This window comes from Hemibagrus wyckioides, linkage group LG28 (genome assembly GCF_019097595.1).
Source record: "Hemibagrus wyckioides isolate EC202008001 linkage group LG28, SWU_Hwy_1.0, whole genome shotgun sequence".
NCBI classification, from domain to species: Eukaryota; Metazoa; Chordata; class Actinopteri; order Siluriformes; family Bagridae; genus Hemibagrus; species Hemibagrus wyckioides.
The window spans coordinates 20,057,024-20,079,523 of record NC_080737.1 but is presented as its reverse complement, the minus strand read 5'-3'; the positions used below and the strand labels follow the sequence as shown (position 1 = coordinate 20,079,523).

Genomic DNA, 22,500 nt, shown 5'->3' with positions numbered 1-22,500 from the left:
TGGTGACTGTGCAGGCCATGGGAGATGTTCAACTTCACTTTCATGTTCATCAAACCACTCTGTCACCAGTCTTGCTGTGTGTATTGGTGCATTATCATCCTGATACATGGCACCGCCTTCAGGATACAATGTTTGAACCATTGGGTGCACATGGTCCTCCAGAATGGTTCGGTAGTCCTTGTGACGCGCCCATCTAGCACAAGTATTGGGCCTAGGGAATGCCATGATATTGCAGCCCAAACCATCACTGATCCACCCCCATGCTTCACTCTGGACATGCAACAGTCTGGGTGGTACGCTTCTTTGGGGCTTCTCCACACCGTAACTCTCCCGGATGTGGGAAAGACAGTGAAGGTGGACTCATCAGAGAACAATACATGTTTCACATTGTCCACAGCCCAAGATTTTCGCTGCTGGCACCATTGAAACCGACGTTTGGCATTGCCACAAGTGACCAAAGGTTTGGCTATAGCAGCTCGGCCATGTACATTGACCCTGTGGAGCTCCCGACGGACAGTTTTGGTGGAAACAGGAGAGTTGAGGTGCACATTTAATTCTGCAGTGAGTTGGGCAGCTGTGGTTTTATGTTTTTTGGATACAATCCGGGTTAGCACCCGGACATCCCTTTCAGACAGCTTCCTCTTGCGTCCACAGTTACTCCTGTTGGATGTGGTTCGTCCTTCTTGGTGGTATGCTGACATTACCCTGGATACCGTGGCTCTTGATACATCACAAAGACTTGCTGTCTTAGTCACAGATGCGCCAGCGAGACGTGCACCAACAATTTGTCCTCTTTTGAACTCTGATATGTCTCCCATAATGTTGTGTACATTGCAATATTTTAAGCAAAACTGTGCTATTACTCTGCTAATTAAACCTTCACACTCTGCTCTTACTGGTGGAATGTGCAATCAATGAAGATTGGCCACCAGGCTGGTCAAATTTAGCCATGAAACCTCCAACACTAAATTGGCCAGTGTTTCAGTTTCATTGTCCAACCCCTGTATATACCTGCGCTACAGTCAGAGCTGCTATTTACCTCATTAAGTGATAAACATAAAAACATTCAGAACACACGTGTAATAATGAAGTGTGTTGATTCATGAATCTGATTTTGTGAAGTAGGTGTGTGTATTTGTGTATTGTTAGTATTGTGTGTATTGTGTACTGTGTATACTGTGTGTTTTGTATATTGTGTGTATTGTTAGTATTGTGTGTCCTGTGTGTATTGTGTATTATGTATGTACTGTGTGTACTGTGTGTATTGTGTATTGTGTGTGCTGTGTGTTTTATGTGTATTGTGTGTGTGCTGTGTGTGCTGTGTATTGTGTGTCCTGTGTGTATTGTGTATTGTGTATGCTGTGTGTTTTATGTGTATTGTGTGTATTGTGTGTATTGTGTGTGCTGTGTGTTTTATGTGTATTGTGTGTATTGTGTATGTGCTGTGTGTGCTGTGTGTATTGTGTGTGCTGTGTGTATTGTGTATGCTGTGTGTTTTATGTGTATTGTGTGTGATGTGTGTACTGTGTGTATGCTGTGTGTTTTATGTGTATTGTGTGTATTGTGTATGTGCTGTGTGTGCTGTGTGTATTGTGTGTTTTATGTGTATTGTGTGTGTGCTGTGTGTTTTATGTGTACTGTGTGTGCTGTGTGTATTGTGTGTACTGTGTGTATTGTGTATTGTGTATGATGTGTGTTTTATGTGTACTGTGTGTATTGTGTGTACTGTGTGTACTGTGTGTATTGTGTATTGTGTGTGCTGTGTGTATTGTGTGTACTGTGTGTGTTGTGTGTGCTGTGTGTATTGTGTGTACTGTGTGTATTGTGTATTGTGTATGCTGTGTGTTTTATGTGTATTGTGTGTGATGTGTGTACTGTGTGTATGCTGTGTGTTTTATGTGTATTGTGTGTATTGTGTATGTGCTGTGTGTGCTGTGTGTATTGTGTGTTTTATGTGTATTGTGTGTGTGCTGTGTGTTTTATGTGTACTGTGTGTGATGTGTGTACTGTGTGTATGCTGTGTGTTTTATGTGTATTGTGTGTATTGTGTATGTGCTGTGTGTGCTGTGTGTATTGTGTGTTTTATGTGTATTGTGTGTGTGCTGTGTGTTTTATGTGTACTGTGTGTGCTGTGTGTATTGTGTGTACTGTGTGTATTGTGTATTGTGTGTGATGTGTGTTTTATGTGTACTGTGTGTATTGTGTATATTGTGTGTACTGTGTGTATTGTGTATTTTGTGTGATGTGTGTTTTGTGTGTACTGTGTGTACTGTGTGTACTGGGTGTATTGTGTGTACTGTGTGTATTGTGTATTGTGTGTGATGTGTTTATTGTGTGTACTGTGTGTATTGTGTATTGTGTGTGATGTGTGTTTTATGTGTACTGTGTGTATTGTGTATATTGTGTGTACTGTGTGTATTGTGTATATTGTGTGTACTGTGTGTATTGTGTATTTTGTGTGATGTGTGTTTTGTGTGTACTGTGTGTACTGTGTGTACTGTGTGTATTGTGTATTGTGTGTGCTGTGTGTATTGTGTGTACTGTGTGTGTTGTGTGTACTGTGCATACTGTGTGTTTTATGTGTACTGTGTGTATTGTGTGTATTGTGTGTACTGTGTGTATTGTGTGTACTGTGTGTACTGTGTGTATTGTGTGTACTGTGTGTGTTGTGTGTACTGTGCATACTGTGTGTATTGTGTGTACTGTGTGTATTGTGTATTGTGTGTGCTGTGTGTATTGTGTGTACTGTGTGTGTTGTGTGTACTGTGTGTATTGTGTGTGCTGTGTGTACTGTGTGTACTGTGTGTATTGTGTATTGTGTGTGCTGTGTGTACTGTGTGTACTGTGTGTATTGTGTGTGCTGTGTGTACTGTGTGTACTGTGTGTACTGTGTGTATTGTGTATTGTGTGTACTGTGTGTACTGTGTGTACTGTGTGTATTGTGTGTGCTGTGTGTATTGTGTGTACTGTGTGTGTTGTGTGTATTGTGTGTATTGTGTGTGCTGTGTGTATTTTGTGTGTATTGTGCTGTATTGTGTTATTGTGTGTACTGTGTGTGTGTGTGTGTATGTGTGTGTACTGTGCTGTATTGTGTGTGCTGTGTTATTACTGTATGTGTGTGTACTGTGTGTGTGTGTGTGTATGTGTGTGTGTATTGTGTGTGCTGTGTGTGTGTATTGTGTGTACTGTGTGTGTTGCTGTGTATTATTGTGGTGTGTTGCTTATTGTGTGTGCTGTGTGTAACTATTGTGTGTGCTGTGTGATTATTGTGTGTACTGTGTGTGTTGTGTGTATATTATGTGTGTGCTGTGTGTATTGTGTGTACTGTGTGTGTTGTGTGTATTGTGTGTATTGTGTGTGCTGTGTGTATGTGTATTGTGTGTGTTTTTGTGTGCTGTGTGTATTGTGTGTGTACTGTGTGTGTTGTTGTGTATTGTTGTGTATTGTTGTGTGCTGTGTGTATTGTGTGTATTGTGTGTGTTGTGTGTATGTGTGTTATTATTGTGCTGTGTGTATTTTGTGTGCTGTGTGTATTGTGTGTACTGTGTGTGTTGTGTGTATTGTGTGTACTGTGTGTATTGTGTGTGCTGTGTGTATTGTGTGTACTGTGTGTGTTGTGTGTATTGTGTGTATTGTGTGTGCTGTGTGTATTTTGTGTGCTGTGTGTATTGTGTGTACTGTGTGTGTTGTGTGTATTGTGTGTGCTGTGTGTATTGTGTGTACTGTGTGTGTTGTGTGTATTGTGTGTGCTGTGTGTATTGTGTGTACTGTGTGTGTTGTGTGTATTGTGTGTATTTTGTGTGCTGTGTGTATTTTGTGTGCTGTGTGTATTGTGTGCTGTGTGCTGTGTGTATTGTGTGCTGTGTGTATTGTGTGCTGTGTGTATTGTGTGCTGTGTGTATTGTGTGCTGTGTGCTGTGTGTATTGTGTGATGTGTGCTGTGTGTATTGTGTGCTGTGTGTATTGTGTGCTGTGTGTATTGTGTGCTGTGTGTATTGTGTGCTGTGTGTATTGTGTGATGTGTGCTGTGTGTATTGTGTGCTGTGTGTATTGTGTGCTGTGTGTATTGTGTGTATTGTGTGCTGTGTGTATTGTGTGCTGTGTGTATTGTGTGCTGTGTGTATTGTGTGTATTGTGTGTGCTGTGTGTATTTTGTGTGCTGTGTGTATTGTGTGTACTGTGTGTGTTGTGTGTATTGTGTGTACTGTGTGTATTGTGTGTGCTGTGTGTATTGTGTTTACTGTGTGTGTTGTGTGTATTGTGTGTATTGTGTGTGCTGTGTGTATTTTGTGTGCTGTGTGTATTGTGTGTACTGTGTGTGTTGTGTGTACTGTGTGTGCTGTGTGTATTGTGTGTGCTGTGTGTATTGTGTGTATTTTGTGTACTGTGTGTGCTGTGTGTATTGTGTGTACTGTGTGTGTTGTGTGTATTGTGTGTGCTGTGTGTATTGTGTGTACTGTGTGTGCTATTGTTGTTGCATTATTGTTATTGTGTGCTGTATTGTGATATTGTGTGTGTTGTTGTGTATTATTGTGTATTGTGTATTGTGTGTTATTGTGCTGTGTGTGTGTGTTGTGTGTATTGCTGTGTGCTGTGTGTATTGTGTGTACTGTGTGTGTTGTTATTGTGTATTGTTGTGTATTATTATTGTTAACAGTTATTGTGCTGTGTGTATTTTGTGTGCTGTGTGTATTGTGTGTACTGTGTGTGTTGTGTGCTGTGTGTATTTTGTGTGCTGTGTGTATTTTGTGTGCTGTGTGTATTGTGTGTACTGTGTGTGTTGTGTGTATTGTGTGTATTGTGTGTGCTGTGTGTATTGTGTGTACTGTGTGTGTTGTGTGCTGTGTGTATTGTGTGTACTGTGTGTACTGTGTGTGCTGTGTGTATTTTGTGTGCTGTGTGTATTGTGTGTACTGTGTGTACTGTGTGTGTTGTGTGCTGTGTGTATTGTGTGTGCTGTGTGTATTTTGTGTGCTGTGTGTATTGTGTGTATTGTGTGTGCTGTGTGTATTTTGTGTGCTGTGTGTATTGTGTGTGTACTGTGTGTGTTGTATTGTGTATTGTTGTGTACTGTGTGTATTGTTATGTGTGCTGTGTGTATTGTGTTATTACTGTGTGTGTGTTATTGTGATTGTGTGTATTGTGTGTATTGTGTGTGCTGTGTGTATTTTGTGTGCTGTGTGTATTGTGTGTACTGTGTGTGTTGTGTGTACTGTGTGTGCTGTGTGTATTGTGTGTGCTTATTATTATTGTGTGTGTGTATTATTGTGTGTGCTGTGTGTATTGTGTGTATTTTGTGTACTGTGTGTGCTGTGTGTATTGTGTGTACTGTGTGTGTTGTGTGTATTGTGTGTGCTGTGTGTATTGTGTGTACTGTGTGTGTTGTGTGTATTGTGTGTGCTGTGTGTATTGTGTGTACTGTGTGTGTTGTGTGTATTGTGTGTATTTTGTGTGCTGTGTGTATTTTGTGTGCTGTGTGTATTGTGTGTACTGTGTGTGTTGTGTGCTGTGTGTATTGTGTGTGCTGTGTGTATTTTGTGTGCTGTGTGTATTGTGTGTACTGTGTGTGTTGTGTGTATTGTGTGTATTGTGTGTGCTGTGTGTATTGTGTGTACTGTGTGTGTTGTGTGCTGTGTGTATTGTGTGTGCTGTGTGTATTTTGTGTGCTGTGTGTATTGTGTGTATTGTGTGTGCTGTGTGTATTTTGTGTGCTGTGTGTATTGTGTGTACTGTGTGTGTTGTGTGTATTGTGTGTACTGTGTGTATTGTATGTGCTGTGTGTATTTTGTGTGCTGTGTGTATTGTGTGTACTGTGTGTGTTGTGTGTATTGTGTGTACTGTGTGTGTTGTGTGCTGTGTGTATTTTGTGTGCTGTGTGTATTGTGTGTACTGTGTGTGTTGTGTGTATTGTGTGTACTGTGTGTATTGTATGTGCTGTGTGTATTTTGTGTGCTGTGTGTACTGTGTGTACTGTGTGTATTTTGTGTGCTGTGTGTATTGTATGTGCTGTGTGTATTTTGTGTGCTGTGTGTATTGTGTGTACTGTGTGTATTTTGTGTGCTGTGTGTATTGTATGTGCTGTGTGTATTTTGTGTGCTGTGTGTATTGTGTGTGCTGTGTGTATTTTGTGTGCTGTGTGTATTGTGTGTGCTGTGTGTATTGTGTGTGCTGTGTGTATTGTGTGTATTTTGTGTACTGTGTGTGCTGTGTGTGCTGTGTGTATTGTGTGTATTTTGTGTACTGTGTGTACTGTGTGTATTTTGTGTACTGTGTGTGCTGTCTGTATTGTGTGTGCTGTGTGTATTTTGTGTGCTGTGTGTTGTGTGTACTGTGTGTATTGTGTGTGCTGTGTGTATTTTGTGTGCTGTGTGTGCTGTGTGTACTGTGTGTATTGTGTGTATTTTGTGTACTGTGTGTATTGTGTGTGCTGTGTGTATTGTGTGTATTTTGTGTACTGTATGTATTGTGTGTACTGTGTGTATTGTGTGTATTTTGTGTACTGTGTGTATTGTGTGTGCTGTGTGTATTGTGTGTATTTTGTGTACTGTGTGTATTGTGTGTACTGTGTGTATTGTGTGTATTTTGTGTACTGTGTGTATTGTGTGTACTGTGTGTATTGTGTGTACTGTGTGTATTGTGTGTGCTGTGTGTATTGTGTGTATTTTGTGTACTGTGTGTATTGTGTGTACTGTGTGTATTGTGTGTATTTTGTGTACTGTGTGTATTGTGTGTACTGTCTGTATTGTGTGTACTGTGTGTATTGTGTGTATTTTGTGTACTGTGTGTATTGTGTGTACTGTGTGTATTGTGTGTGCTGTGTGTATTGTGTGTATTTTGTGTACTGTGTGTATTGTGTGTGCTGTGTGTATTGTGTGTATTTTGTGTACTGTGTGTATTGTGTGTACTGTGTGTATTGTGTGTATTGTGTGTACTGTGTGTATTGTGTGTACTGTGTGTATTGTGTGTGCTGTGTGTATTGTGTGTATTTTGTGTACTGTGTGTATTGTGTGTACTGTGTGTATTGTGTGTATTGTGTGTACTGTGTGTATTGTGTGTACTGTGTGTATTGTGTGTACTGTCTGTATTGTGTGTACTGTGTGTATTGTGTGTATTGTGTGTATTGTGTTACTCTTGTCTGTCCCGTGTTGTTGGTTGTGTGAAGCGATGAGGAGAAGTGTGTGCAGGTGAACTGGTCTGAGTGGAAACTTTGCTTTACTCCTGGGAGGAAAAGAGGATGTGTTTTTTTCTCTTCACAGTGTCCAGGAAGCACTGGCTCTTTCTGACCGCCTCTGAGTCTCAAACACTGGACACTGAAATGTAGAGGAGGTGGAAAAGGGTGGGGTCTAGACACAACGCCTACCCACTTTTAGTGACATCACTGAGCTCCTAACTCATAGCTACATGCTACAGACATGTAGGTCATGTGACCTGCTGATGAAGAAGTGTGGCCACGCCCACTAGAACAGTTCCAAAATTATTGGCACCCTTGGGTTTGAAATATGAATGTCTGAAAATAGGAGAGTGGGAACTGTGTCTCACACCCTCTCTCTCTCTTTCTTTAGTCTCTATCTTTTTCTGTCTCTCTTCTTCATCTGTCTCCCTCTCTTCTGTCTCTCCCTCTCTCTTCTGTATCTCTCTCTTTTTCTGTCTCTCTTCTTCTGTCTCTTTTCTCTCTCTCATTCTGTCTCTCTCTTCTTCTTCAGTCTCTCTCTTCTGTCTCTCTCTCTTCTTGTTGCCTGAAAGATGGAAAGAGAGTGAGGCAGACTGAGAATGAGAGAAAGAAATGAAAATATAAAGAGGGTGTAAGAGAGCGAGAGAGAGCGAGAGAGAGAGAGAGAGAGAGAGAATATAAACAGGCAGGTGAATATAAACAGGTCTATATGTGTGTAATATGGAAGAGAGAGAAATAGCGTGGGTGAGTTTCTCTCTCTCTCTCGCGCTCTCTCTCTCTTTCTGTCGTTTATGAACAGACCGTGTGACTCAGAGGCGGTTCTATCTGCCAGGTTTCTTTCTGTCCTGATTAGTCCATTTAGACCCAGACCTTTCCCCAACTCTCCCTCTCTCCCCCTCTCTCTTTCTTCTATCTCCCCTTTTCCCTCCCTCTCACCCCCCCCATTACTACCACCCCGCCCCCTGCTTGTCCTCTATTCCTCATTTCATTTTATTTTATATTTACCTATCACAGAGACCCCCTCCCCTCTCCCCCCTCCTCTCCTCATCCCTCTCTCCTCTCCTCCGTGCTGGTGGGTTTTCTCTCGGCTGCTCTTGCATATGTGTCTCTGATGAAGGCTCGCACTAAACTGCCTTCGCTCTGCTCTTGCGTGGTACGTATGTTTTTCCTGTGGTCCAAGGAATCTCCATCCTCCTCTCTCTCTCTCCATCTCTCTCTCTCTCTCTTTCTCTGTCTATATTCATCTGTCTCTCTTTCTGTCTCTTTTTCTCTGCGGTGCAGTGTCCAGGTTTTGGGTTGTTTATGTGAGATCAGACATCTTGTTGATTCTGCCTAAAAATACAGACTCTGTGCGTGTCTGTGAATGTGTGTGTGTGTGTGTCTGTGAATGTGTGTGTGTGTGTGTCTGTGAATGTGTGTGTTTGTGTGTGCGTGTGACATCTGGAGGTTACTTAGCTATGCTATGAATTATGGTACGTGTGTGTGTGTGTGTGTGTGGGTTGTATAGTGCTGTGGATTTCATTACTGGGTGGAAAACATCTGCAGTGTTTGTGTGTGTGTGTGTGTGTGTGTGTGTGTGTGTTTGTCTATTGCTTTGGTGTGTAGCATGAAGAGCAACTTCATGCACTTGTTGAATATGAGAGAGACAGAGAGAGAAGACAGATAAAATGACTGGAAAATGAAAGCCTGGGAGGCAGACAGACAGACAGGCAGACAGACAGACTGGAATTGTTGGTTACTTACTATAAACACTACATCAAACTCTCTCTCTCTCTCCCTATTCTCTCCCTATCTATCCGTCTGTCTCTCTCTGAACTGTCTCTCTCAGTTCAGTTTAAAATTTTCAACCTCCCCCCCACCCCCATTACTCTCAGGTTTATTGTATATTATTATATATATGACTCAGTGACACAGGCTTCCTGTCTACATCAGAGAGGGTCAAAGGTCAGTCATAGGGATAATCTGTGTTTGTGTGTGTGTGTGTGAGAGAGAGAGAGAGAGAGAGAGAGAGAGAGAGAGAGAGAGAATGTGAATTTCTGCTAAGTCATTCTCTGCTGTCGTTATGAAGCAGCAGCTTTATGATCTCTCGTCTGCTGAAGCTGTTTTAAGCCCCGCCCCCGAATTCCTCTACAGTCTGTGTGTGTGTGTGTGTGTGTGTGCACAGTATACTAAACTAGCATCATTAGCTAGCCAGCTAATTAACAATAACATTTCCTCTGTACCCAGAACCCCTACTTACAGCAGCTTCCATAATTATTCGTATCCTTCATATAAAAAATGAATGTAATAAATAATCCATATGTGATATTTTGAGCTTTAAGATATAGATGTGTAATTAGTCCACTTTATTAGAAACACCTGTGCACCTGCTCTGTTATGTAAATTACAAATCAGCCATTGTATTTTGTCTTGTTTTTGCCGTCACCTGATTGGCTGCTGAATCACTGCATGAACTTCACTTCCTCTCATTCCAGCGTGACGTCCTGCGATTCTGCTTCCATCCTCCATCGCATTCATGTCTGCATTAGCGCCAATCTCAGGGTTTAAACGAGGCTCGTATCCAGAGACTGACCTCAGATATGTAGCTGTTTATTCTGTTTCTCTGAATCCTGATGAAGACTTTATTACTGATGGTGCAGATGTGATACCCTACTGGATCACCACTGGATTTGTTTTTTAATCTGTAAATGTTTGCATGTGAAGAGACTGATTGTTGGGATTCATTTTATTGTATTTACACAATAATAAACTATTAACAGTTTATGACATAAAATAAAAGATATGTTAATTAAAGAGTTATAATATATTTTTCCATATTTTGTTGAAAGTGAAGTGCTTAAACTTAAAAACATTCTTAGTAACAGATCAGATGTGTTTATAATATCAGCTGACACTCAAGGTTTGTGTATTATTGGAAATCTCTAGGTGTGTGAGCTCGTACCTCATACCCCAGCGACACAGGACACACTCACACAGAAACCATCACAGAAAATAATCTACAATCATCTCCATTCCGTACTACATCAAGTCTAACATGTTCTTAGTGGGGGGCAAATACTTTTGAAAAGAACTTTGGCATGAAAATGATGCATTTAAAAAAAGAAAAAGATATAAAGTTTTTTCAGTGAAATTTTCCAGTGTTTTCAGTGAAATGTGCAGAGGCTGGAGAAGGGTGCCAATAATTATGGAGTAGTATATTTATACAGGACACCATATTAATTATATATATGTGGTGTATATATGGTGTGTGTGTGTGTGCTGTTTGTAACACTCATGCACCACCAGTGTGCAGTAGGGAATCCCCGCCCCTGCAGATGTAACCATGGAAACGGAGCAGGCTCAGGGTGGGAAGTCCCTCCATCTCTCTCTGAGTTTAACCTGAGAGCTGTAGAGTGATCTGTCCTGGTGCAGTGCATCATGGGAAATGTGTGTGTGTGCCTGTGTGTGTGTGTGTGTGGCTGTATCTGACTGATGAAGTCTGATACTTAAGAAGTTCTTCATTATTGATCCACTCTGGCTGCATGTTGTGTGATTATCAGCAAACACTCATGGAGGAAAAACACAGCCATGAACATTGTCATGATGAACACACACTGAGAGAGAGAGAGAGAGAGAGAGAGAGAGAGAGAGAGACAGACATTCATTGAGAGAGAGAGAGAGAGACAGACAGACATTGAGAGAGACACAGACAGATATTGAGAGAGAGAGAGAGAGAGAGAGACAGACAGACAGACATTGTATGAGAGAGAGAGAGAGACAGACAGACAGACATTGTATGAGAGAGAGAGAGAGGGAGAGAGAGACAGACAGACAGACATTGAGAGAGAGAGAGAGAGAGAGAGAGAGAGAGAGACAGACAGACAGACAGACATTGTATGAGAGAGAGAGAGAGGGAGAGAGAGACAGACAGACAGACATTGAGAGAGAGAGAGAGAGAGAGAGAGAGAGACAGACATTGTGTGAGAGAGGGAGAGGGAGAGAGACAGACATTGAGAGAGAGAGAGAGACATTGAGGGAGAGAGGGAGGCAGACAGACAGACAGAGAGAGAGAGTTTCTCACTGCACTGCATCTTTGATCTCATATCCATGGAAACCATGTGGTCATCTTTTTGCCCATAAAACCCGTGAATACGGGAACCCACGCACCTACAAACACACACCTCCCACCACTTCCGCCATGCTCGCGTTCCAAACATGGCCTCTGACGACACGTACTGATCTCATGCTTTCCTTACACTACTACTGACCAGAAGCATCGGTGTGGGCGGTGTCCTAATCCACACTCACACTTCACCGAACAGGACACAAAGACAACGTTTAGTAGCGGGAGAAGCGCGCGGGGGTGGACTGAGGGTGGGCTGGGTGGGTGTAAGGGAAGAAGAAGAAGTGCGTTGTGCTCACGCGCCACTACCGGCTTAATTTGGAGCGTGCGGTCGCTCGCTTCCGTTCCATTTGAAGCGCTGACGTCACCAAAGACCCGGGGAGCCTCGCGCCGCAGTCACTCCTGAGATGAATGCACAATGGCGACTTTCACTTTCTCTCTCTCTCTCTCCACATCCGCCTTTGTGCGCGCGCACGCGCAGCTACACGGTGGCTATGGCAACCGCAGGTCAACCTCCAGTTTCAGTTCAAAGTAGTTTCAGTGCGAGACCGAAAGTTCCTAACAGATCAGTTGTGTTGTCGCATTGTCTGTAAAATTGTTATAACGCACACTGACGTGTTAAATCTGCTCTGAATCACCACCGGATGTACCGGACAGTCCATTCGCAACGTGACGTAATCCCCCCCCCCACACACACACATGCCATCCGACACAAGTGGAACGATCCGTTACCAAAGAAACGGTGTAGCGGCTTTCTAGAGCTCCAGTCAGAGCGCGAGCTGCCCAGCTGCAAGGTCACGTGCTCATTCAGCGGCGCTGTGTATTAAAAGCACAGTACTGTGCATCCTGAACAAAAGTGTTCAGAAAAATGAACGCTTGATGTCAGTGTTAGTGCTGTGCTGAGAAGAAACCACCATACAAATGATATCTGCTCAGTGGTCAGCTGAAGGGGTGGAGGGGGGCCACCCTGCCACTGTGTGCAGAGCTTTGTGTTGTATTGTGTATTGTGAGCATTACACAGGTGTTTATGGAGTGCTAATAAACAGTTAATAAAAAGAGTGTTTATTAAATATTAATAAACAGGCTTTTAAGATGATGGAGGAGAGTTAAACTCCGTAGGGGCGCGTTAATAACAATAGGCAGTCACGTGATTCCTGGAGTTCAGCACCATGGACAGAGCTCTTCATTATCAGGCCACCAGAGGGCGACATTTACAAACCCCCAACCTGTGTGTGTTTGTGTGTGTGTGTGTGTGTGTGTATTAATGAGTGTGTGTGTGTTTGTATGTGTGTGTCTGTGTATGTACATATGTGTGTGTGTATGTGTGTGTATGTGTATGTATATATATATATATATATGTGTGTGTGTGTGTGTATGTGTGTTTATTCTGACAGTTGTTCTTCCTGAGTGTTTCTGTAATCAGTGTAGTCTTGTACATTGTTCATAAGGCTGTTCCACTGCTGCAGATCTCCGTCTCGCGCTAGACAGAGTGTGAGTGTGTGATTTTGTGTTGTGACCAATCAGTGATGAGTGCTGTTTTATCTCCGCCCACGTGCCTCTGATGGGATTCTAATGCAAACATTCAAATTCTGATTTCTTATAGAATAAATCTAATTTATCACACTTCGGCATGTCTCACACTTCTGGACCTAAAAATGTGAAGAAAAGGACAGAAGTGTTGAATGTTCTCGATTGTTCTTGTTTGTAAATTGTTTACATTTTGTTTTGATTTGGCAAAAATGGGAAATTTTTGATCAGATTGAATGATAAAGAATAAAAACGATCACATTTAAAGCTCTAATGTCAGGATTATACTCTTCCCCTTTAAGGTTGGTAGCGTGTGTGTGTGTGTGTGTAACCTTGCAGTGTAAGCAGATCCCGCCTCACTCCTCTTATCAGCTCGCCGTCTTTCACTCTCTCTCTCTCTCTCTCTCTCTCTCTGTCCTTCGCGCGCTTTAAAGAGAAAATCCCCGACTCTCGCGTGCTTCTCTCGGTACCGGCCGGCCGTCGCGCGCCTGTCTCTCTCTCTCTCTCTCTTTCTCTCTCTCACTCTCTCTCTCATGGCTGCCGCTGTGATGATGTCTCCACCGTGGAGGAATCTGAAGTGTTTGTCTCCGGTGATGTGTCAGTGTAAGCTCGTGTGCAGTAACCGGACTCTGTCCCTCATGTTCGGCTGTAAGGTAAGGGAGGGATGCAGGTACAATTCCTGATTTGTGAAATGGACATGAGGGAAGTTTAGTAGGAGTGTGGTGTGTGTGTGAAGTGAAGTGGTGGATCTTAGCAGCTAATCGTGTTTTTTTTTCCAGCATTAGCATTGGGGTTTTTCTTTTAATAAGGATGTTCAGATCATCTCCATCTCTGAGGACAAAGACTCAAAGTGCTGCTGCTGCTGCTGTGGTTCTCAGACTGCTGAATTAATGAGAGGATAAAAACATGGAAATGAGCAAATAAATGACACGTCCACCTCCTCACTGTCATTATCCCTGCAGGGAGAGAAAGAAAAAGTCAAACATCATCAGTCGATCTGAAACATCACACATCAGAGGAGAACGATCCAGCTTCACTCCTCTTCTGTGTGTGAACGCTCAGCTCTGAACCCTGGAGCAGATCACATCACATGCAGGGTTTTACACACCAGAGTGTGACGCTGAAACCCAGATCCTGATACACACCAGAGTGTGACGCTGAAACCCAGATCCTGATACACACCAGAGTGTGACGCTGAAACCCAGATCCTGATACACACCAGAGTGTGACGCTGAAACCCAGATCCTGATACACACCAGAGTGTGACGCTGAAACCCAGATCCTGATACACACCAGAGTGTGACGCTGAAACCCAGATCCTGATACACACCAGAGTGTGACGCTGAAACCCAGATCCTGATACACACCAGAGTGTGAAATTTTCCTGAGATCTTCACTTCATTCCACAGGCACGAGGAGCTGGAGCAGGAGGAAGTCAGGACTGTGGAGGGCTCAGTTTAGGAGATTCAGAGTAACTCAACTTTAGAGATGATGATGATGATGATGATGATGATGATGATGTAGACAGCCAGCTTTTATTCGTTCTGAGCTGAATTGAGTGACTGTAATAAGCTCATGAATTCTGTTGTGAATTTTATTGATTGCGAGTAAAAGCTCTTCATTATTATTTTCGGTTTTAATATAAACCTGTGTGTGTGTGTCAGTTTCACAGTGTTTAACCCGCATAAATATTTAAACACTGCTAAATATCTCAAAAAATCTCAGTGTGCAAGAAGTGTTGTGTTTAAACTGAGGGAGAGAGAGATGGAGGCAGAGAGAGGGAGGGAAGGAGAGAGAGAGGGAAGGAGAGAGAGACAGGGAGAAATCTAATCTCATGTTATTGATCACTTTTACTGTAGATGGTCATGCTAATGCTAAGCTACTTTGGGTTGATCAGAAAGATATCAGTATCAAATAGAGAGAGAGAGAGAGAGAGACAGACTGGGAGAGTAAGAGAGAGAGAGAGATAGACTGGGAGAGGGGGGGGGAATAGACTGGGAGAGAGAGAGAACAGAAGGAAGCTTTGTGCACAAAAAACATTAACAGTGTGTTGTGGAGAGAGAGACAGCAGTCAAAACATTCCGTCTGTCTCTTTCTTCATCTCATAATCTTTTTCAGTCTATTCTTCAGTCTAGACTGTCTCTCTCTCTCTCTCTCTCTCTCTCTCTCGCTCTCTCTCTCTCACTCTCCCAGTCTCTCTCTCTCTCTCTCTCTCTCGCTCTCTCTCTCTCACTCTCCCAGTCTCTCTCTCTCTCTCTCGCTCTCTCTCACTCTCCCAGTCTCTCTCTCTCTCAGACGTGGCGTGTTCTATCACTATGCTCACAGATGAAGGCAGTGTTCTAACAGCAGCAGAAGTTTGAGATGAGGAGGTCTGATGTAATAGATGTGTGTGTGTGTTGGGGGGGGGGTTCCTTATGAGGAAATGATGTGTGACATCCAACCAGGTGTAATGAGTTCAGTCCAGTTCGGTCCAGCATGCAGGTGACCCACTGGTGGTCAGTTCACTCCACACTGAGTGTAAGAGCAGGTAATGACACGGCCTGAGGGGCGGCGGTCATGCATCAGTTCTGGGGAGAGCCTGAGTGTGGGAATGTCCTAATGAGGAACTCTCTCTGTTCTCAGGAAACTGAAGTATGACGAGGGAGTCGTGACAGAACATCCATATGATACATGTAGAATGTTCTGCTGATGAGATTCTTATCCCGTTTCACATGAAGTGTGTGTAGTGTGTGTAGTGTGTAAGGGTATGTAGTGTGTGTAGTGTGTAAGGGTATGTAGTGTGTGAAGTGTGTGTAGTGTGCGTAGTGTGTAAGGGTGTGTAGTGTGTGAAGTTTGTGATGTGTGTAAGGGTGTGTAGTGTGTGTAGTGTGTAAGGGTGTGTAGTGTGTGTAGTGTGTAAGGGTGTGTAGGGTGTAAGGGTGTGTAGTGTGTAGTGTGTAAGGGTGTGTAGTGTGTGTAGTGTGTAAGGGTGTGTAGTGTGTAAGGGTGTGTAGGGTGTAAGGGTGTGTAGTGTGTGTAGTGTGTAAGGGTGTGAAGTGTGTGTAGTGTGTCAGGGTGTGTAGTGTGTAAGGGTGTGTCAGGGTGTGTAGTGTGTGTAGTGTGTAAGGGTGTGTAGTGTGTGTAGTGTGTAAGGGTGTGTAGTGTGTAAGGGTGTGTAGTGTGTGTAGTGTGTAAGGGTGTGTAGTGTGTAAGGGTGTGTAGTGTGTGTAGTGTGTCAGGGTGTGAAGTGTGTGTAGTGTGTCAGGGTGTGTAGTGTGTAAGGGTGTGTCAGGGTGTGTAGTGTGTGTAGTGTGTAAGGGTGTGTAGTGTGTGTAGTGTGTAGTGTGTGTAGTGTGTCAGGGTGTGTAGTGTGTGTAGTGTGTAAGGGTGTGTAGTGTGTGTAGTGTGTAAGGGTGTGTAGTGTGTGTAGGGTGTAAGGGTGTGTAGTGTGTGTAGTGTGTAAGGGTGTGTAGTGTGTCAGGGTGTGAAGTGTGTGTAGTGTGTCAGGGTGTGTAGTGTGTGTAGTGTGTCAGGGTGTGTAGTGTGTGTAGTGTGTAAGGGTATGTAGTGTGTGAAGTGTGTGTAGTGAGCGTAGTGTGAAAGGGTGTGTAGTGTGTGATGTTAGTGATGTGTGTAAGGGTGTGTAGTGTGTGCAGTGTGTAAGGGTGTGTAGTGTGTGTAGTGTGTAAGAGGTGTGTAGGGTGTAAGAGTGTGTAGTGTGTAGTGTGTAAGAGGTGTGTAGTGTGTGTGTGTGTAGGGTGTGTAGTGTGTAAGAGGTGTGTAGGGTGTAAGGGTGTGTAGTGTGTGTAGTGTGTAAGGGTGTGAAGTGTGTGTAGTGTGTCAGGGTGTGTAGTGTGTAAGGGTGTGTCAGGGTGTGTAGTGTGTGTAGTGTGTAAGGTGTGTAGTGTGTGTGTAGTGTGTAAGGGTGTGTAGTGTGTGTAGTGTGTAAGGGTGTGTCAGGGTGTGTAGTGTGTGTAGTGTGTAAGGGTGTGTAGTGTGTGTAGTGTGTCAGGGTGTGTAGTGTGTGTAGTGTGTAAGGGTGTGTAGTGTGTCAGGGTGTGAAGTGTGTTTAGTGTGTAAGGGTGTGTAGTGTGTCAGGGTGTGAAGTGTGTAAGGGTGTGTAGGGTGTAAGGGTGTGTAGTGTGTGTAGTGTGTAAGGGTGTGTAGTGTGTGTAGTGTGTAAGGGTGTGTCAGGGTGTGTAGTGTGTAAGGGTGTGTAGTGTGTGTAGTGTGTAAGGGTGTGTAGTGTGTCAGGGTGTGAAGTGTGTGTAGTGTGTCAGGGTGTGTAGTGTGTGTAGTGTGTCAGGGTGTGTAGTGTGTGTAGTGTGTAAGGGTGTGTAGTGTGTGTAGTGTGTAAGGGTGTGTAGTGTGTGTAGTGTGTCAGTGTGTGTAGTGTGTGTAGTGTGTAGTGTGTCAGGGTGTGTAGTGTGTGTAGTGTGTAAGGGTGTGTAGGGTGTAAGGGTGTGTAGTGTGTGTAGTGTGTAAGGGTGTGTAGTGTGTCAGGGTGTGAAGTGTGTGTAGTGTGTAAGGGTGTGTAGTGTGTCAGGGTGTGAAGTGTGTAAGGGTGTGTAGGGTGTAAGGGTGTGTAGTGTGTGTAGTGTGTAAGGGTGTGTAGTGTGTGTAGTGTGTAAGGGTGTGTAGGGTGTAAGGGTGTGTAGTGTGTGTAGTGTGTAAGGGTGTGTAGTGTGTCAGGGTGTGAAGTGTGTGTAGTGTGTCAGGGTGTGAAGTGTGTGTAGTGTGTCAGGGTGTGTAGTGTGTGTAGTGTGTCAGGGTGTGTAGTGTGTGTAGTGTGTCAGGGTGTGTAGTGTGTGTAGTGTGTAGGGTGTAAGGGTGTGTAGTGTGTGTAGTGTGTCAGGGTGTGTAGTGTGTGTAGTGTGTAAGGGTGTGTAGGGTGTAAGGGTGTGTAGTGTGTGTAGTGTGTAAGGGTGTGTAGTGTGTGTAGTGTGTAAGGGTGTGTAGTGTGTCAGGGTGTGAAGTGTGTGTAGTGTGTAAGGGTGTGTAGTGTGTGTAGTGTGTAAGGGTGTGTAGTGTGTCAGGGTGTGAAGTGTGTGTAGTGTGTCAGGGTGTGAAGTGTGTGTAGTGTGTAAGGGTGTGTAGTGTGTCAGGGTGTGTAGTGTGTGTAGTGTGTCAGGGTGTGTAGTGTGTCAGGGTGTGTAGTGTGTGTAGTGTGTAAGGGTGTGTAGTGTGTCAGGGTGTGTAGTGTGTGTAGTGTGTCAGGGTGTGTAGTGTGTGTAGTGTGTCAGGGTGTGTAGTGTGTCAGGGTGTGTAGTGTGTGTAGTGTGTCAGGGTGTGTAGTGTGTCAGGGTGTGTAGTGTGTCAGGGTGTGTAGTGTGTGTAGTGTGTGCAGTGTGTAAGGGTGTGTAGTGTGTCAGGGTGTGTAGTGTGTGTAGTGTGTCAGGGTGTGTAGTGTGTGTAGTGTGTCAGGGTGTGTAGTGTGTGTAGTGTGTCAGGGTGTGTAGTGTGTGTAGTGTGTCAGGGTGTGTAGTGTGTGCAGTGTGTAGTGTGTGTAGTGTGTCAGGGTGTGTAGTGTGTGTAGTGTGTGCAGTGTGTAAGGGTGTGTAGTGTGTCAGGGTGTGTAGTGTGTGTAGTGTGTCAGGGTGTGTAGTGTGTGCAGTGTGTAGTGTGTGTAGTGTGTCAGGGTGTGTAGTGTGTGCAGTGTGTAAGGGTGTGTAGTGTGTCAGGGTGTGTAGTGTGTGTAGTGTGTCAGGGTGTGTAGTGTGTCAGGGTGTGTAGTGTGTGCAGTGTGTGGTGTGTGTAGTGTGTCAGGGTGTGTAGTCTGTGTAGTGTGTAAGGGTGTGTAGTGTGTCAGGGTGTGTAGTGTGTCAGGGTGTGTAGTGTGTCAGGGTGTGTAGTGTGTGTAGTGTGTCAGGGTGTGTAGTGTGTGTAGTGTGTCAGGGTGTGTAGTGTGTGTAGTGTGTCAGGGTGTGTAGTGTGTCAGGGTGTGTAGTGTGTGTAGTGTGTCAGGGTGTGTAGTGTGTGCAGTGTGTAGTGTGTGTAGTGTGTCAGGGTGTGTAGTGTGTGTAGTGTGTCAGGGTGTGTAGTGTGTGCAGTGTGTAAGGGTGTGTAGTGTGTCAGGGTGTGTAGTGTGTGTAGTGTGTCAGGGTGTGTAGTGTGTCAGGGTGTGTAGTGTGTGCAGTGTGTAAGGGTGTGTAGTGTGTCAGGGTGTGTAGTGTGTGTAGTGTGTCAGGGTGTGTAGTGTGTGTAGTGTGTAAGGGTGTGTAGTGTGTCAGGGTGTGTAGTGTGTGTAGTGTGTCAGGGTGTGTAGTGTGTGTAGTGTGTCAGGGTGTGTAGTGTGTCAGGGTGTAATATATAATATATATAATATATAATAATAATAGAGTTAGTGTTTAAAGTGTGGAGTTAAAGCAGTGTGGAGAAATCATCCAGGTGAGGGAGAGATGATGGATCCTGGGAGGAGTGTTAAAAATCTCACAGAGCCAACAGACTGAAAAACTCAGTGTGTGTGTGTGTGTGTGTGAGAGAGAGAGATGATTTTTTGATGTAACACTGAAAGGGAGTCTGTGTGTATGTGTGTATATAGTGTTTGTGTATATGTGTGTGTGTGTTGTGTGAGTGTGTGAGAGAGAGAGAGAGTTTGGTTTTTCTATCTTAGCTCCACCCCCAAGCTGCAACCTGATTGGTCAGGAGGTAAAAACTTTCAGGTAGTTTAGTCTAAATAATTTAAAATTTTGGGTATTAGTAAAAATGTGTGTGTGTGTATGTGTGTGTGTATCCCCTCCCCCACGTCCTTGGTTGTTTTTGTCTAAACTGTGGTGAAGGATCAATACTCTCCTGTTCTCATCCAATTACAGGAAGAGTCGCACTGTTCACCGAGCAACTGACCAATCAGGTGATCAATAACCTCCTGTCCAGATTCCCACAGGAAAACATGATCCTCCTAAGCCTGAGTGTGTGTGTGTCTGTGTATATGTATGTGAGTGTGTGCATGTGTGAGTGTGTGTTGGCTGTATGTACAGTTACACCTGGAGTGTTCCTTGTGTGTGTGTGTGTGTGTGTGTGTGTGTGTGTGGTGTGTGAGTGTGTGTGTGTGTGTGTGAGTGTGTGTGTGTGTGTGTGTGTGGTGTGTGTGTGAGTGTGTGTGTGTGTGTGTGTGTGGTGTGTGTGTGAGTGTGTGTGTGTGTGTGTGTGTGAGTGTGTGTGTGTGTATGTGTGTGGTGTGTGTGTGAGTGTGTGTGTGTGTGTGTGTGGTGTGTGTGTGAGTGTGTGTGTGTGTGTGTGAGTGTGTGAGTGTGTGTGTGTGTGTGTGTGTGTGTGTGAGTGTGTGTGTGTGTGTGTGTGGTGTGTGTGTGAGTGTGTGTGTGTGTGTGTGTGTGTGGTGTGAGTGTGTGTGTGTCTGTGTATATGTATGTGAGTGTGTGCATGTGTGAGTGTGTGTGTGTGTATGTGAGTGTGTAAAAAGGTTGTGTTTCTCCAGCAGTGTTTGTTGCTCCTGAGATGAAGTTTGTCCCATATGTAAGAGTAAACACACCACTGTCCTTATTTCTGCTCTAATTCTGCTTCACGTGCCCCAGGGGTGTGTAGATGTGTGTGTGTGTGTGTGTGTTCTCACTCAGAGTAGCAGAACTCACTGTAACGCTGTAAAGTTGTTTTTTCTCACAGTGTTGTTTCATGTCTCACGTGATGATTTATTAGTCACGTGACCAGCCGTAGAGAAACGTGATGAGGATCACGTGTAAAGTGTAGTGTCCTGTAAGGTCAGGGGTCAGACGCCACAGTTTCTGTTGTTTTCTAGTGGTTTTGTGTTTCTGTGCAGAAACAGGAAGCTGAAGGTTTCTCTGGTTAGAGTTCCCGATCAGAACGAGCTTTAATCCTCTTTATTACACTTTCACTGGAAGATTTGCTCTGTTTCTCCACTGAATCTTTATCACCTTCACTCTTCCCTCCATCCCTCTATCTCTCTATTTCTTCTCCTCTCAATCCCTCTATCTCTCTATTTCTTCTCCCCTTCATCCCTCTATCTCCTCTCCTCCGCATCTCTCCATCCCACTATCTCATCTCCTCCACATCCCTCTATCTCCTCTCCCCTCCATCCCTCCATCTCTCTATTTCTTCTCCCCTCCATCCCTCTATCTCCCCCCATCCTCCTATCCCGTCTCCTCTCCATCCCTCTATCTCCTCCCCCCATCCTTCTATCTCCTCTCCTCTCCATCCCTCTATCTCCTCCCCCCATCCTTCTATCTCCTCTCCTCTCCATCCGTCTATCTCCTCTCCCTTCCATCCCTCCATCTCTCTATTTCTTCTCCCCTCCATCCCTCCATCAGTCTATCTCCTTTATCTTCTCTCCCCTACATCCCTCTATCTCCTTTCCCCTCCATCCCTCCATCTCTCTGTTTCTTCTCCCCTCCATTCCTCTCCTACATCCCTACTTCTCTCTCAGCTCTGTGGAGCCTTCAGGATGGCCTGGTCTACTCCTCCTTTATAAAGCTGTAATAACAGCAGGTTCTCTGACACTCCTCCTTTATAAAGCTGTAATAACAGCAGGTTCTCCGACACTCCTCCTTTATAAAGCTGTAATAACAGCAGGTTCTCCGACACTCCTCCTTTATAAAGCTGTAATAACAGCAGGTTCTCCGACACTCCTCCTTTATAAAGCTGTAATAACAGCAGGTTCTCTGACACTCCTCCTTTATAAAGCTGTAATAACAGCAGGTTCTCTGACACTCCTCCTTTATAAAGCTGTAATAACAGCAGGTTCTCTGACACTCCTCCTTTATAAAGCTGTAATAACAGCAGGTTCTCTGACACTCCTCCTTTATAAAGCTGTAATAACAGCAGGTTCTCCGACACTCCTCCTTTATAAATCTGTAATAACAGCAGGTTCTCCGACACTCCTCCTTTATAAAGCTGTAATAACAGCAGGTTCTCCGACACGCCTCCTTTATAAAGCTGTAATAACAGCAGGTTCTCCGACACTCCTCCTTTATAAAGCTGTAATAACAGCAGGTTCTCCGACACTCCTCCTTTATAAAGCTGTAATAACAGCAGGTTCTCCGACACTCCTCCTTTATAAATCTGTAATAACAGCAGGTTCTCCGACACTCCTCCTTTATAAAGCTGTAATAACAGCAGGTTCTCCGACACTCCTCCTTTATAAATCTGTAATAACAGCAGGTTCTCTGACACTCCTCCTTTATAAAGCTGTAATAACAGCAGGTTCTCTGACACTCCTCCTTTATAAAGCTGTAATAACAGCAGGTTCTCTGACACTCCTCCTTTATAAAGCTGATCTTTTAGCTCAGGTCAGTGTGGAGCGACTCGTCCTAATCACACACTTTTCTGTTTCCTCTCTTTCTCTTCCAGATCTTTCTCTAGACTCTCATCTTTTTTTATATTACCTCAATCCCTGAGTCTCTCTCTCTCTCTCTCTCTCTCTCTCTCGCTGTCACAGTGTAATGTGATCTAACCCATTCCTGCTGACTGCGCCCCTCCACCCCTCCGCCCCTCCACCCCTCCGCCCCTCCACTCTCTCCTGCAGTTCCTCTGTTCTGTGATGTTGTGGTGTTTCCTCGACTGTATTATTATATTTATAAACACTTTTGTTATATGTAGATGTATGTATTCATTAAAATCGTATATATTTATGGTATTTATTCAATGCTTTGAATCACTCTTAACCACTGAGCTGAACCTTCATCCTAACGAAGGCCATGTCCTAGTTTGAACTCTTTCATGTGCAGTATATTCTGGATTATTTTCAGTA

The 22,500-nt window shown here is 44.1% G+C and overlaps 1 protein-coding gene across 4 annotated transcripts in view; it reads left to right on the top strand.

Moving 5' to 3' along the window:
• Positions 1-22,500, top strand: part of LOC131348544 (disks large homolog 4) — a 115,704-nt gene that overhangs the window by 30,579 nt on the left and 62,625 nt on the right. The window contains exon 1 of one of the 4 annotated variants that reach the window (XM_058383611.1): positions 8,183-8,324. The exons of 2 other annotated variants lie outside the window; for them this stretch is intronic. In XM_058383611.1, coding sequence (XP_058239594.1) covers positions 8,283-8,324 — 42 coding nt within the window. In that variant the 5' untranslated portion in view covers positions 8,183-8,282. Of the gene's footprint in view, positions 1-8,182; positions 8,325-13,271; positions 13,454-22,500 lie in introns of those variants that run through there. One more of the 4 variants, XM_058383610.1, reaches the window with a different exon arrangement.